This window comes from Lipotes vexillifer, unplaced genomic scaffold (genome assembly GCF_000442215.2).
Source record: "Lipotes vexillifer unplaced genomic scaffold, Lipotes_vexillifer_v1.1 scaffold1113, whole genome shotgun sequence".
Taxonomy (NCBI): Eukaryota; Metazoa; Chordata; class Mammalia; order Artiodactyla; family Lipotidae; genus Lipotes; species Lipotes vexillifer.
This window is the reverse complement of record NW_006777938.1, coordinates 1,233,984-1,250,082: the sequence shown is the minus strand read 5'-3', so window position 1 is coordinate 1,250,082 and position 16,099 is coordinate 1,233,984. Positions and strand designations below refer to the sequence as shown.

At 39.1% G+C, this 16,099-nt stretch overlaps 1 protein-coding gene across 3 annotated transcripts in view; it reads left to right on the top strand.

The window, feature by feature from the left end:
- LOC103090117 (rab GTPase-activating protein 1-like, isoform 10) overlaps positions 1-16,099 on the top strand; it is a 282,259-nt gene that overhangs the window by 142,533 nt on the left and 123,627 nt on the right. For 2 of the 3 annotated variants that reach the window (XM_007451371.1, XM_007451370.1), the window contains one exon: positions 13,724-13,852. In XM_007451371.1, coding sequence (XP_007451433.1) covers positions 13,724-13,852 — 129 coding nt within the window. Of the gene's footprint in view, positions 1-4,998; positions 5,663-13,723; positions 13,853-16,099 lie in introns of those variants that run through there. The other variant, XM_007451369.1, reaches the window with a different exon arrangement.

Sequence of the window (16,099 nt, the reverse complement as noted above, 5' to 3'; positions counted from 1 at the left end):
TAAGATCCATATATAGGGCTTCCCTGGTGGCGCAGTGGTTGAGAGTCCTCCTGCCAATGCAGGGGGCACGGGTTCGTGCCCCGATCCGGGAAGATCCCACATGCTGCGGAGCAGCTGGGCCCGTGAGCCATAGCCACTGAGCCTGCGTGTCCGGAGCCTGTGCTCCGCAACTGGAGAGGCCGCAACAGTGAGAGGCCCGCGTACCACAAAAAAAAACAAAAACAAACAACCAAAGATTCCATATATATGTGTTAGCATATGTTGTTTGTTTTTCTCTTTCTGACTTTCTTCACTCTGTATGACAGACTCTAGGTCCATCCACCTCACTACAAAAACTCAATTTCGTTTCTTTTTATGGCTGAGTAATATTCCATTGGATATATTGGCTAACTCTTTTTCTAATGTTAATACATCCAGAGTCTTTTGTCTTTCTAAACCCTGACCCAGATGAACAAAATGCTTTTACACTTGCTCTCCTCTTCTCCTGACTTCATAGAAAGAATGAAGGAAATTACTGGTTATCTGGTACCCACCCTGTGCTAGGCACTATGAAATATTCCTTTACATACATTAACTTATTAAATTTTCAGAGCAACTTGACTAGGTAGGTGATACTGCCTTTTTACAGAGTCCCAGAGAGTAGTAACTTGCCCATGTCTTTCAGCCAGTAAATGTGACTAAAAGATGATGTAATAAACAATGCCCTGCTTTGCTCTTAGAAATATGTTTAATTCTCATTACTCTTACATTTGGGTCCAGGACAGTCCCACTCGTCTAAACCCACTTTTGTCTGTATCTACTGTGGACAACAAAGACATGACTAGATCATAACACACAGTGTGTTCCTCCTTTTACAGTGTCCACATCCTGCTTTATCTTTGTGTTTGAATGCCTCCCGGATTTTAAGCTCCTACAGATTGGAAAGTGTTTTCCTTTTTCACCTTTGTAACCCTTGAAGTAACTACTTCCTGTGTTACTGTGCACTTACTGTTCTTAATTACAGTTCCATAAATTAAGTCAAGTATCTTTGCATTTTACAATGGAAATCTATTTATGTCCTGCACATGTCCACAATCAGTGAGTGGAGTGGCTCAGGTAGAGCACTCAAGCTCAGGGCTCTAATTAGGACTGCACCACCAACCACCTGCTTCTAGCACTCCAGAGTGAGGCTGCTGTTCTTTAGACCATGGCTTTGGGACCACTGCCTGGCCCTCTTTACCTTTCTCTCACTCTGCCTCATCGGATCATTCATCCACATTTCCCATATTATCTTCAATTTGCTGTTGAACTTCCTTCATAGAGATTTTTTTAAAATCTCCTTTATGATAGTGTGAGGAAATATGAGAAATCATGTGTGATTAACTGGTTAATTCAGAAGAGTTTCTTTTCTATCATTAGTTTCATTTTTGGACTACTTTATAACTCAGAAATTTATCTTTGAGTTATAAGTACACTGTATTTATTGCTGAATCTGATCAGCAATAAATAAATTACTTGGGGAGTTGGGGAGGCATAAGGGGAAATGCTCACTGAGGTTACTCACTCTCGCAGGGCTTCAAAAATCGCTAGAATACATTCTTTCTTTTTGCCAAGTGATATTCTAGAAGAGTTATTTTACCTGATATTGATCAACAGCCTATTCTCAAGGGACAACCTGAAAACAGGACCAGGGTTGGAAAATTATGGAAATTTTGAAGGCAAGGATGATGCTTTCTTTCTTTTTTCTTTTGTTTTTTTTTTTTTTTTTTTTTTTTTTTTTTTTTTTTTTTTGGAAGGGGGCTATGTATGTATGGTGCTTTTATTCTCCATAGAGTGATACATGCTAAGGTGGGTTGGGCTTGGGCTGATGTCCCCATGTGTATAGAACTGAATTAATAAGTCTCTGAGAAGAGGTCTGGTTTACCTTGATGTGGAAAGGGGGATGAACATTACCACCTGGGATATGATCAGCCCTGGAATGCAGGGAGATGAGGCAGCTCTCAGTGCGGTCATTGGCAGGCAGGGGACACCTGCCAGGCTCGGAGGGCCTTCTGTACCACATCTTCCCACTGGGCATTTGATATCACCTCTTTCGCCCTTTTCACCAACTCTGCATGTTCTGGGTCCATGGCTGTAGAGTTGTGTCTGCTCAGTACTGTAGCTCCCTCCTCATCTTCATCCTCATTCTCTGCTGGCCTGTCTGGGGAATGAAGCCCTAGGGCCTTAGTTCCAACCCTGGACGTCAGCAGCTCCATCTTCTGCACCCCCCACTGGTGCCAGCTCTGCCCCTTCTGGTTCGGGGTCTTGGTTCAGGAGCTGGTAGGAGCAGCTAGCTGGACCTGCCCCCATTTCTTCCTCAGGCTCTCCACTCCTCCAATCCCCAGTGCCTTCTGTAGGCCCCTGGTGTGACAGTTCCTCAGCCTCATTGGGGTAGGTGTGCCCTGGACCCTGCTGCCGAAAATGACTTCTTCCATCCCAGCAGGGCCCACTCAGAGCCTGCAGCTGAGCCTGTACCTTTTACCTCCTCAAGGATAATACGTATTTGAGGGGAAGGATGATGGAGAGATTGGGAAAACTGAAACACATGACCACTTGTTTGTAGTGCCTTTTACACAGCATTTTGTTAAATGAACCTAAATCTTTTAAGTGTAACGTTGTTTGCTCATTAAACTATCATATTTTAATTATTACATTTAATATTTAGTGCATATAGTTTTAACTTCTTTTGTGAGCATCAGTGCCAAACCAGTTCCAAAGTCTTTTGATTAATTTAATTCCTTTTGGGCAATAAATTTTTTTTTCTGGTTTATATAAGTAAAAAAAAAAAAAAAATGCTTCTGCCAGTGGTCTTTGAGACCAAGTCAGATGGATGGAAACATCTACCCTATCTTTCAAAAAAAATCAATCATAAAAAAATCCTATAAGCTAAGGAGTCACTGAATTTTTTCTTCTTTTGCAAGTCAAAATGTCCCCTTGGGCTTCCCTGGTGGCGCAGTGGTTGAGAGTCCGCCTGCCGATGCAGGGGACACGGGTTTGTGCCCCGGTCTGGGAAGATCCCATGTGCCGCGGAGCGGCTGGGCCCGTGAGCCATGGCCGCTGAGCCTGCGCGTCTGGAGCTTGTGCTCCGCAACGGGAGAGGCCACAACAGTGAGAGGCCCGCGTACTCTAAAAAAAAAAAAAAAAAAAAAAAATGTCCCCTTGCTCTTCAATGTAAAGCTTCTATGGCAGTGCTTTTCACACTTACACAGCAGTAGCACAGTCTTTTCAAACAAAATCTCACGCAGAACTTCACTATGTAAATAAGATGAAAATGGAGCTGTTGTTGCTGATGGCAGGGGGCTCCAGTAATGAGAGACCCAGAACCTCTTCCCTCTTCCCCGCTTCTGGCTAAACCAACTCCCACCCTGGGTAGCCCATAAGACATTTCCTCCAAAATCTCAGGGATCTGAAATTTATATATATATATATATATATATATATACACACATACATATACACACACACACATATATAAATACATATCATATTCTAATGGCTTTTATCATTTTACATTAAAATTTTTACTTTGTATAGGTTTTTAAGAAATCATTTTTGGAAGAAATAGAAGGCCTGACAGCAAAATATAAATATCTTATTTAAGATATTTTGTTAATTAATACTTTAAATGTTTAACCAAAAAAAGTTTTGTTTACCTGAGGTTTTGGAAAAATAAACCAAACAGTATTCTCTTAAGGAAGGCAACATTTCCCTTTATCCCCAATTTGCTGTTATCCCCATAAAATAAATATGTTTCTATTTTCTTACTTGCAGAGATCTGTAACTTATTTATCAAAATGGGAAACTAAGACTCAGAAGGAACTTTCTCCAGCTCTCTTAGCCCCATTAGTCTTTGCACCATGCTACAGCTTGCATGAAGAAACTGGTCTGATATTCATATGAGACCAACTACAGAACAGTAGCTCCAAGATTCTGAATATATAGTAAATTGTTAGGATAAAGCTAAGAAACTACCCTTAAAGGGGATCTTGTCCTTCTGCCTTGATTTGGCTAAAACTGATGATTCACATCAAGGAAATTAATATAAAACTTTAATAGTAGGATTGTAAAATTTTAAACTGTGAATAACTCTAAGTTATACTATCACAAGGGAAGGATTAGACCAGAATGCATCAAAACAATGTTTTGAACTATTAAGTGAGTGTTTATCAAAGTCTTTAGGTTAGGAAAGTTATTTTTGCTTTGAGAATCTCAACTTTAATAGTTCCTTAAAGGTATACTCTTATTATTATGTTGTAGGTTTTTATGCTTTATCATATTGTGTATTTATAAGAGTCTTCATTTTTGCTATGCTGTACACCTGAAACTTACATAATACTGTACATCAACTATACCACAATAAAATATAAAAATACATTAAAAATAATCTTCCTTTTAATTGCAGCTAGCCTTCCCAGAATGCTGAAATACTTCTGCATATCCTAGCATTGCAAAAAGTCATTATTGCATAAACACTTCAACTTGAGGGCATGTCGTTTCTTGGTTGTTCGGTCCTTGCTCTTCTGTCCATACTCTATCATTTTCCCCTAAGCCTCTGTTCTGTTAGAGATTTCAGTAATCTAACAAGGATTGGAGCATCCCACTTTAAATATGCAGTAAAAAAATCAGACTTGTATCTGTTACCATTATTAGAAAGCAAGAGTGAATAAAGGTCAGCCTTTTAGCTGGCAGGCTGTCTGATTTTTCTGTGAGCATCACATGTTAGGAGAAGCTAGCTCATCTGTCTGTGGGTTTAAGATTCAACAGCATAAGCTGTCAGCCTAACACTGATTGAAGGTGGACTGGGAGGGGAAGCGCATCTGTCCAACGGCTCGCCATTGGCTTCCTATTACAGCATTCTCCCCCGAGACAAACTCTGCATGCTCATTCACCTACCTCGTTCTCTTCCCTCCCCTTCCTTCCCTACCCCTTCATTACTGATTCACAGCGAGAGGCAGCAGCAGCAGAGGCAGCAACAGCAGAGCTGCTTGTCACGAATCAAGGATTGCAATGAGCTCATCCTTTTCTCCTTGCAGCTTCACAACTGCCCTGGCTTCCTGGCTCCTGCTCTTTGCTCACGCACACACACACACTCACTCTCTCACATACACACAGCACACACACACACACACACACACACACTCACATGCTAGACCCTTCTAAGCAGCTTGTCCATTTTTACACATGTATGTGAACTCTCCTGCATCACTCTTGGCCATTTTCTTGCATTCGCTTGCTTTTGCTGTTTTTTTATTTAGATCAGCATTTGATTTCATTTCCAGTCTACTTTGGGGCTCTTGCACAGTAGATAATTTAGCCAAAATGTTTTTCTTGTGGAGACGTTAGCTGGCAGTTCCCACCACAGACTGGCTTGTGCGTGCTCCTGGGGAGACCTAAGCCTGGCTCCCCTCCCGCCGCAGTTCTCAAAATTGTGGATAAGAGATCCAGTTTTCTCATTCTGGATAACTACTTACTGCTCATGGAAGAAGGGGTGCCCTGCCCAGCCCCAGCTGCTAAGCTCACAGCTCCTGTCAAAAAGTCCCAGGACATGCACGACGAGAGGAACAAGCTGGTGAATGAGTATGCGTGTCGAGTGCTGGAACTTCTGGGGATGGGGCATCGTCTGTTTGTGCCTCGGCTTCTGGCGGTGAGACTGTTTTTCATTGAACTTCATTTGTAAAGAATCTGCCACCCTCTGAGAGAATTCCCTGTATCCCTGGAAGAGGCTTGCAGTCTCCTGTCTCCTTCCCCTTCTCCCCACTCTACCGAGAAGGAAGTGCTGAGTGGCTACAGACATGGGGCTCTGTCCGAGCCTGGTCCGTGCCACTCCTTAATTGGCTAGAGGAGATATGGCTCTCCTCTCCAAGCCCACGTTAGTGGCATTATCTCGGTGGCAGCCCAAAAAAAAAAAGGTCTTATGGCTGGCCAGGCTTAGCAATAAAGCAGAATACCCAAGTGCTTGATGGATGCATTCTGTTATTTCTGTCTCCAAGGGGTTAAATTTTACACCAGACATTATCGTGACTTATCTAGACTATGCCTGGTTTGCTTTCTAACCTCTCCATTTGATGCCAATTTGGTTGTGTTAATAGGGAATTTTGCCCCTTAAAAATCATTGTTTGGGAAATTACAGATTTCTCTCCTGGAATGTTCGAACTGTGTTATCTATGAAACAGCTTAAAGCTGTTGGGTCTGTGCTGAGTCTGGGAAGTCTGCCTTGCTTGTTTTTTGATTTCCTGAACAAGAGAAAAATCACCCTTCTGCACTTCCTACCAAGGGTTAAAATTAAATACCCACAATCACTGGTGCAGTGTTTCTTTTTAGTGGTTTGAGAACGATACCTAGCAACTGTTCTATAATGTGATTGGTCTGTGGTAGTCCTATACCATTATTTGGTAATTGGGCAAGAATAATTTTGCTTTGTTTATTTTATACAATGGAGTTTAATACCATTCTAGACTGTTCCCTCATTTGGTTCTCTCATATTTGAGTCTTTTTCAGAAGTACAATATTGACTGAATTTAACTCTTTTCTCTCACACATCTCCCTCTAGTATAGTTCATCTCTGTTTGTGCTTATGTTTACAATTATTAATTAAGTCTCATGTAGCTATTTGCATGTAAATATAATCTCTCCTGTTATCATAACAGACATGTTAGGTAGCCGTGCACCTAAGGGATTTCTCACCCAGAAGAAAGTCTATCATTGCAAGGTGAAGTTAGATGCAGTGACCAGCATACAATTATAGAGAAGGGGGTGGTATATTTTGAGAAATATGGTTCCTTTGTCATTTAAGAAAGAAGAGCTCAATATATATGTTTTAATGCCTAGGTGAGGTCATCAGTGCTCACTTGAATTTTGTTCCCCTGAATCATAACATTTTTTTCTTAATAAAGGAGAAAACTGAAGATTCATGATTCTATTAGAAAGGAGGTTTTTGTTTTTGTTTTTTAACAGTGAAATAAAAAGCATTTTTTTTCAGGAGCTTTGACACTAAGAAGTGCTAAAATATATTTCAACCAATTCTCTGCCTCTCTTTGATGAATCAGTTTTTGGTCTAATATTCTTAAAGACTGCTTAACTTTGTGTCTCACGGGCTTCCACTGATAACTTTACAGTGATCCGGCGCTGCCTATCTTTGGCATTTACATTTTCAGTGTTTTGAAGGAAAACATAAAATTGATAACTAAGAATATCACTCATACTAAAATCTGCATCAAAATCCGGATGACTCTAGTGTAAAACGATTGTCAACAACAAAACCCATAAACTTCACAAGCTTCAGGTTTGTGGGAGGTCATAGATATCTATATGTTGCAACTGTACAAAGTCGGCTTGGTTGCTCAGTTAGGTACCTGAGGTACAGCCCTCAGGTTGTTTTGGGCTCTAACACTGCAGGTAATAGTGCCATTTGCATTATATGTGAAAAGTGTGTGCTGCGTTGTATATAGGGCCATTTGGAAATCTCTGACTTTGTTATACAGTGTTGTACTTAAAAGATTGTCGATAGAACTAGGGTACTCTACATTCTGAGAAATCACATGCCCTTTCATTAGCAATGTGGCTGTGAATTGGGATCAGCTATCCAATGAGTTATTGCTCAAAGTTTAGCATGTGTACAGGTGTTCAGCCTTGTGTTATTATTGGACTGGCTAATGCTGTGGGATCAGCGGCTAACCTGCACAGGGTAATCCTAAGAGGAATCCTGCCACATGCAATGTTGTAGTCTTTCCATTACCAGTCAAGAGGGCAAGCACTGAAGTTTAGGTTTTTAATCATGTTTTAAATATGAATGTGTGTGTGGGTTAAACACATACAAATCCCTTATTTTACTTTTAAGATGCCAGTCGTTTTCTTCATATAAGACAAGTTAATTTTCTTAATGAAACTGATCAAATAAATGAAGATTTACCAAGACAGTGTTGTAGATTTGGACTTTGAGCCTTATTTATTGTTCCCTGATTCACAGAGATAGCATCAAGCTATGAGAACACCAAGCACATTTGGAATTTTTGCTTATTGTCCTTCAAAGGTACACCTAGTAAAGAATAATTTCCCTTTAATAAATCAAGTACAAGTACTCCATTTTAGATATTACCACAAGGCATAAATTCTGTGTGCAGACTCACCAAACACACGTTTCTTTGGTGAAATTAAAATACCAAAGCAAGGGATATACGTATCCTAGATACCAGCTAAGTAATGTCCTCTTCTAAAGCCTATGCTTCCAAATGATTCTCAGACCTCCAGAAACATTTCTCAACGGAATGGAAATCCTGTTAGACACTATAACTAAAGGAAGAAAAGCCATTTGTGGTGAATATAGCGAAGGTGAGAAAGAGAAACATGCCTAGATTTTTTTTTTCAAATAATCACCTAAAATAATCAAACCTAGATTTTGCTGCTTATCAGAGGCCCTTAAAGAAAGATTTGTCATCCAATAAAATGAGAGGTTTCGAATAGAAGCATCTGGAGCTAACACTCAAATGTTAGAACTGTTCATTTCCACCCACCCTCCCTTCTTTTAAAAAAAAAAATCACTTTAAAATGTGATACTCTTGCACTGAATTTTTCAGTGGGAAAAACACACTCCAAATGGTATTAGCAGGGGCACATAGCCAGAGTTCATATTCCTCTGTAAGTGAGTGAAATTTGGAGAAAGAGGAAAATCTTTTACTCAGGTTCAAAATCTTCCCTATCCTCCTAGAATTTTTCTTTTTGCTTTTATATGACATGGGAAGTTATCAGATCATTATATGTTGATATCAGTGTTGGCTGTAGTTTCAATCTGATACTCTGGGCACTATGCACGGTGAATCCAAAGGACTCTCAGGCTGAAGAGGATTGACATATATCTATAGCCAAATGTTCCAGCTGTCCCTCCAGTAACCATTTAAAGTTTAATTTTGATCGTATTTCTTTATGCTGTCAAACTGCATCCTAGTTTTGTTTTTTTAATTTGTGGACTTCCTTAAAACATTAATTTTAAGGAGGGAATAAAAGAGCAGAGGAGAAAGTTTCTCTCCCATTTTTACCTCTGTTGTTGACTGCTGCCAGGACTACTCACTGAAGAGAGATGATAACTCTTAAAGAAGTTAAAGACTCAAGTATAAAAGGTGCCCCCCAAATATAAAAGTCAATTTTGATGCCCCCCAATATATAAAAGAATTGCCCCCCCAATTCTGATGCCCCCAAATATAAAAGTCAATTTTCATATCAAAATAATTCCTTCATCTCCTTTCTAATTTGCATCTTATAAATCTTTGACTTATTAATAGTGAGTATGCTTGAAGTAGATCCTTTATAAATTCATGGAACAGATATATGTTGGTGTCTATTGTGTGCCTGGCAATGTGCTTAATTCATTTTACTGGGGTGAGTGGGAAGGATTCTTACATTAACATCCTACTTACCTTTCCCTCTGGATGTTTATTTCTACCTACTTGAAAGGAAATAGAAGTAGGACTTGTTTAAATGTTTTTTTAATTATCCAGGTGATCCTTTTATATAACTCTATTCATAGAAATGAGGAAGAAGGAATGTTACCTTTGAAGGTGTAATTGGTAAACATGTTTCCTATCATCACTTAAAAGGATTTGACAGAAAGTTTGGAGAGCAAAAGATGAGTATTAGTAGAGCCACTGATTTTCAAAAGTTATCATTTATTAGTTCTTACTTAAAAGCTGGTAGAGTTCTTTCCTTTATTGTACAAGGGAAGAAAACATGCCTTTGCTTATTCAAATTCCCTGGTTCTTGTCTATATTATCTTCTGACTGACATTACTTAGCAAATAATGTTAGGAAAGTAATTGCATTTTCATTATTTTACTATTCCTTCACTATTGTTCTGAAGGTAATATAGAAAAACTCTAAGAATTTCCCAGTTGAAGAACAGCCTTTCCAATTTAAATCAATTCTTCTAGCCTGATGGGGTTCTGTGTAGTGAGTACAGATGGATAATGTTATCCAGAAGCCAGCCCAACCTCTTTTGGGTACTTGGTTTGGTTTTTGAAATGTTAGTCTGCCTTTTAGGGGTGTCTTTTTAAAGCTTGGGTCTTATCACAAGATCATGTGTTAAACTCCTCTTCTTTGTCGGAGGAGAGGGTTAGCATTCATGCAATTATAAGCTCAATTATAACCATTAATTAAGTTAATATCTCCATAGTCAGCTCATTAATAATTAGTATGTGTGATTGAAGCCATGTTTTAGTTTCATAGAAAGCACCACTACCTATATTTTGGACTAATATTATTACATCAATGCTTGACATTTATGAGGTGTACATATTTAACAAAATAATATGTACAAAGTGACTCAAATTTTGTTAAATACATATGAAATGTATCTGTAAGGTTAGGAAAAAAGGACTATAAGCAATGTAACAAAATGTTATACTAAAATTTCAGTATCTGAGCATATTTGAGCAACAGAGACAACTTTCCAAAATGTTGTCCCTTACATTTGTTTGGGGGTTCACAAAATATACTCATATGCCTTAACTTTGTTCATTCTCAAATACTCGAGGTTGAATATAGTCCCACTTTTAAAGTAGGAGAACGGTGGAGAATTACGCAGTACCATGAGTTAGCCAGAGTTGGAATTAAAATGACTGTTCCATCCTTTGCAACCTTGCTTGAGGACCTCTAATTGACAAGTACTTCCTAGAGGCTAAAATTAGAGGATTAAATAAGATGCACTTTCTACACTTGCCTCATGATTATCAGAGCTCCTCTCTTCAGGGGCTTGAGTTGGGCCAGTCACGCAATCTGGAGCTTCACTAACACCAGCGGTGTCTTGGAAAGGGCAGTCACAGGGCACTCTGAATTCTGGTTTCCAGAGACTTAAACTGAGTTGAGCTTCAGCCCCACCTGGGTAGGGAGCTCCTTGCTGTACCTCCCCTGAGACTACAGCCTCCTCCAAACAGCATCTCTGTGTGCCTGGCCATCCCTGCCTGACCAGAGGGCAAATGTCACAGGATATTTGACTTCTCATCTTTAATCCTAATCTTTCTGCTTTTGTATGAACTCAGAGGCTGGACTTGAAATTAGGCCTTGGGCCGTATTAGAAAATTAGGTAACCATGCTGCTGCCTGTAGGCAGTAGACTGCTCCCCACCATTTTTGGGCATCTGTTTGTAGGTAACTAGAGGTTAGTTGCATTGACAATAGAAGAGGTGCCCTTAGAAGGTTTTCGACTAATGAAGAAAGCTACTAATCCTGTTTCGCTACAAACTCTGTAAGCAGCCTGTGTTGAACTTTCCCAGCAATTGCCAAAGAGATAATCATCAGAACCAGTATTACAGGTGAAAAAGGATGTAGTATGTCTGGCATAACTGGTAGGTGGATGCTTTCTCAGTAATTCAGCAGTTGATATTTTAGTTGAGGAGGCCCTCTTTGGGGCTGAAGTTGTTTCCAGTAACTGCCTTTTCCTACCAAGTTAAGGTGAGATGATAGCACTTTATCATGCTAAATATTCTCTCCACTGCTTATTGCCACCATCTCTCAGTATCTGTGAGGGAGGAAATAAATCTGACATGTACTGAAGCTTGTTTTTTTCCCTGACACTATTAGCCTGGCTCTGTCTCCTGATTACTAGTTTGTGAATCTAAACTTGGGCCAACCTAGTTCCCTGTGAAAATGCCTGCTGTGTGAATTATTACTCTATTTTACATGTTTCTGTTTAAAGGGGAGGAGAGAAGGGAAGAAAAAATTATATATGTATAGTGAAAGAGAGGCGGAAGTAGAATTCATTCACTTATTCAGTAAATTTTAGTTGAGTACCTCCTGTACTCTAGGCAGTGGATACAGCAAAGAACAAGACAGATAAATCCCCTTTCCTTAGGACGAAAACAGATGTAAAACTGGAAAATGAGTGGATGGAAAATGACTTGATGGGCTGGCGGGAAGAATTTAAGTGCTCAGAAAAGACCTAACTCAGATCTTATATTTGTGCTAAAATCTAGATCACACAAAGTTGTTCTCGTTATGAAGATCTGGGGGAAGAATATTCCAGGCAGAGAGAACAGGCAGTAGCCTTCAGTTAGGAATGAACTTGGTGTGTACAAGAAAACAGAAAGAAGGCCAGTGTGCTTGGAGCTTGAGAGCAAGGAGGGAGATGTGATTCAACATGAGGTTGGAGGGGAAGGCAAGGGCCCCAGGTCCTGAAGGGTCTTGTGGGCAATGGTAAAGATTTTGGGTTTTATTCTGAGCACAGTAGGAACCACTGGAGAGCTTTACACAGAAGAGCAACATGATCTGAAAAAGTATCATCTAGCTGCTGTAAGGAGAGTAGATTGTGGGGAGCAAGAGCAGAAAGAGGGGGACCAGTTGGGGAGTTAGTGCAGTGGCTCAGCTGAGAGATGACAATGGCTCAGTCCAGGCTGGTGGTGATGACAACTCATTATGAGCAGGATTCCTCTGACTTCGTTATACTCTTTCAGTGCAGTCTTTAAGGTTAATCAGTTTTAAATTTGAATGTAAATAAAGTAATATTTTGAACTAGCATGTAGTTCTGTGATTTCTAGCCACCATGTTTTATTTTTGTCTGTTTGTTTGTTTTTGTTTGATTTCTGCAGTTTTTGACAATTAAGTGCTGACTCTTAAAACACCTTATTTCTTTCTGTCTTGGCCTACTTCTGTGTACCCAGTCTTTCTCAGTCTCTTAATTTGTGTCTCAGTGTTTGCCAGCGATTACTTATAGTTGTTTATTAAAATATTTATTGCCTTTCTTATTACAAAATCTTTACTGCAGAAAAAACAGCAAAATATAAAGAAGAAAAAAAAAATTATACTCCCACTATCCAGAGAAACATTTTCTTTTATTTCCTTTCAGTCTTTTTTCTGGGCATACACATATTTATAAGTGGTGGTTATTTCTTAAGTAAATCTGGTAAGCAGTAGTTTTCATAAGAAGTTCAGTAGTTAAGTGGTTTGCTTCATTTACTTTTTTATAGCAGTCTTTAAGATATGGGTACAGGGCTTCCCTGGTGGCGCAGTGGTTGAGAGTCCGCCTGCCGATGCAGGGGACACAGGTTCGTGCCCCGGTCTGGGAACATCCCACATGCCGTGGGGCGGCTGGGCCTGTGAACCATGGCCGATGAGCCTGTGCGTCCGGAGCCTGTGCTCCACAATGGGAGGGGCCACAACAGTGAGAGGCCCGCATACCACAAAAAAAAAAAAAAAAAAAAAAAAAAAAAAAAAAAGATATGGGTACAATTTCTTATTTTCTTCACTTGAACTGCTACTGTCACTAGTTGAAAAGTCATCCTCTCATTAGGTGTTTATTATATAATTCTGCTGTGCTTTGATTGCATTGTCTATGTCTTCAGCCAGCTTTGTAAAATATCCTTAAAATGCCTACCAAGCTAAAATCACAGATTAGTCCCAGAGTTCAAAGTTTTTCCTTTTCTGGCATTTTTCTTTTTTTAGAGCCATAACATGGTTAGCTTTGCCAAGATCCACTATTCAAATCTTCAGGTAATATAAATTAAATATGTTAGCCTGTTAATTCTTTTGTCACGTCTAGGATTTATGGTGACTTATTTCAGCTTATAGTTAAAGAGGTTAGAAATCTCTTCCTAAAAATTTTTGAAGCTCACCTAGATCTTGGCTATAAAATTACATTCAGGAAAATAGAAATTCCTTTTACAGTGTATTCGTTCTGAATGTAGGTTAAAATGTAATTGATGATTCTTGGTGATTATTTTTTAGACCTCAAAGGAAGATCTTCTGCAGGCTGATTTTGAAGGTGCTTTAAAGTTCTTCAGAGTCCAGCTTCCAAAGAGATACAGGGCAGAGGAAAATGCAAGAAGGTTAATGGAGCAGGCTTGCAATATTAAGGTAAGATATATGAATTTTTAGATAATAAAGGTGGAACTTGAATACAGAATAACATGGCAAATTATATAAAACTCTTTCTCAGTATGTTGCTGGATTTTGACTATGTTTAAGGCGAAATGGTGTATGACCTAGTTTCTCTCAGACTTTTTTGTCAAGCTGATATGTATCTATAGTGGCTATACCTTCTAGTAGGACTTAGAGTGGATGTTAGCAGGTTCAGGTTGTAACAAGAGGAAGACAAACATTTATCTCATAGGTGGAGCTCTAGAATGGGTTGCTGTGATAGTGGTTTCCATAGCAGCAGACTTAGTATTTAGCTTTTGCCATCTGTTTTAAGATTATTTAGGACCAAGCAAGAAAAGCCTGCTTAGGTCGTGCATTCCTTTCTCTAAGGGACTTGGAAAGCTCTGTCTTGATCTACCCATTTCCATCCCACACCTGACAAATGTTTGTGGATACATTGCTCCTTATCAGATGTCTGATAAAAATAAACAAATTTTATAAATAAGTTAAAATAGAAATCTCTATCTAGAGAATTGTGGTATCAAGGTGAGAAAGCACATTTAAAAAAAAAAAATGGAACCAATTTACTGATGTAAATTCTGGTACCTTTGGCATATACTAAGGAATCTTCTTACCTAACCATGACAAAAATATAAATTTGTTTTCTGAAAAAACAAAGATTCCAGGTCTTATGGACTTTACATTCTTGCCGAAGGAGAGAGTCAGTAAACAATTAACATAATAAAGAATATATTTAATATGTTAGAAGGTGATAAATAGCTATGAAAAAATAAAAAGTAGGGCAAAATAAGCAAGATTGGATTGGTGGGGAGAAGGAAAATTATAGTTGTTGTTTGGTAGTCAGAGGAGACCTCATTGAAGGTGAAGGAGATGAATTATTCATGGAGATGTCTAGGGGAAGAGCAATTCAGCAGAGGCAACAGCTAGTTCAAAGGCCCTGGGGCTGGCTCATGCCATGTGAGTTGGAGGAACAACAAGAAGACCAGTGTAGCTGGAATGAAGTGAATGAAAAGGAGGGCAATAGGAGAGGAAAGTAGAGAGCTCACAAGGAGCCTAAGAATGTAGGCCACTGTAAGGGTTTTTAGGTTTTGCTTGGAGTGTAGTGAAGAGCCCTTACAAGGTTTTGAGTAGAAGAGTGATAAGATCTGTCTGAGGTTTTAGAGGATTATAGTGCCTACAGTGTTGAGAACAGATGATAGGAAGGTAAGAGCAGAAGTAGGGAGATCAGATAGGGGGTTTGCAGTAACCCTGTTGAGAAATGATGATAGATTGACCAGGGTGATAATAGTGGGGATAGAGATGGATTGGAGATGGAGGTGGTTGGAACCTGGGTATATTTTGAAAGAGAACCAGCGGGATTTCATGATGTATTAAACATGGGTGTGAAAGGAAAAGAGGAGTCAAAGTGATTCCACAGATTTGGGATTGAGCAATTAGAAGATAGAGTAGCCATTGATTTATTAAGCTCATTTCTTAAAATGTATTTTGACACAGACTTCACTTAAGCACAATACCCCCTGTAACTCTTTTCTGGTGTAAGACTTTTTTTGAATTTTAAACTAGATTCTAAATGTTTCAAAAGTACAACTCAATGCTGAACGTAAATAACTTGAGGAGAAAAAGATTACATTGTCTTCCAAATGAACTCTATATTCAAAGAGATCATATTCCAAAGGTATTAAGAAAGATAGACCTCTGACGTCTTCATCCTGAAATGCAAACTTTTAAAGGCTTTATGACTGATTGTTTTATTTGGCTAAGCCAGATGACTAAGCATAAGCCACATTTGTCTGTAGACGTTGAACACACAGTGGTCATGGTGCCTTTGATTGAATTTTGTGGGTAGTATGTTTGAAAGGTAGGCTTCAGCCAACTGAGTGTTCCAGAGCTGTCAGAAAGAAGTACTATAACTTGGGACAGTGCTGTCGGGATCCATTAAAATACAGCGTATGCATTTCTAAGAATAAAAGAGTAGAGAGTTAAGAGGTATAGGTAAATGTTTTCAAGGGAAATCTAGAACTGTGGGAAAATAACTGAGAACCAAAAACCCAGGAAAGTGATTTAAAAATATGAAATGTACAGGGAAAGATTTTTTCCCAATATAATTTATGAAGCTCCTCAGAGGATGGAGGTAACTAACGATTGTCAAGCCAGAAATGTGCGATATGAGAGACACTGAAACATAAAATGTTAGAAGACAAGTTCAAAATATGATCTGAATGG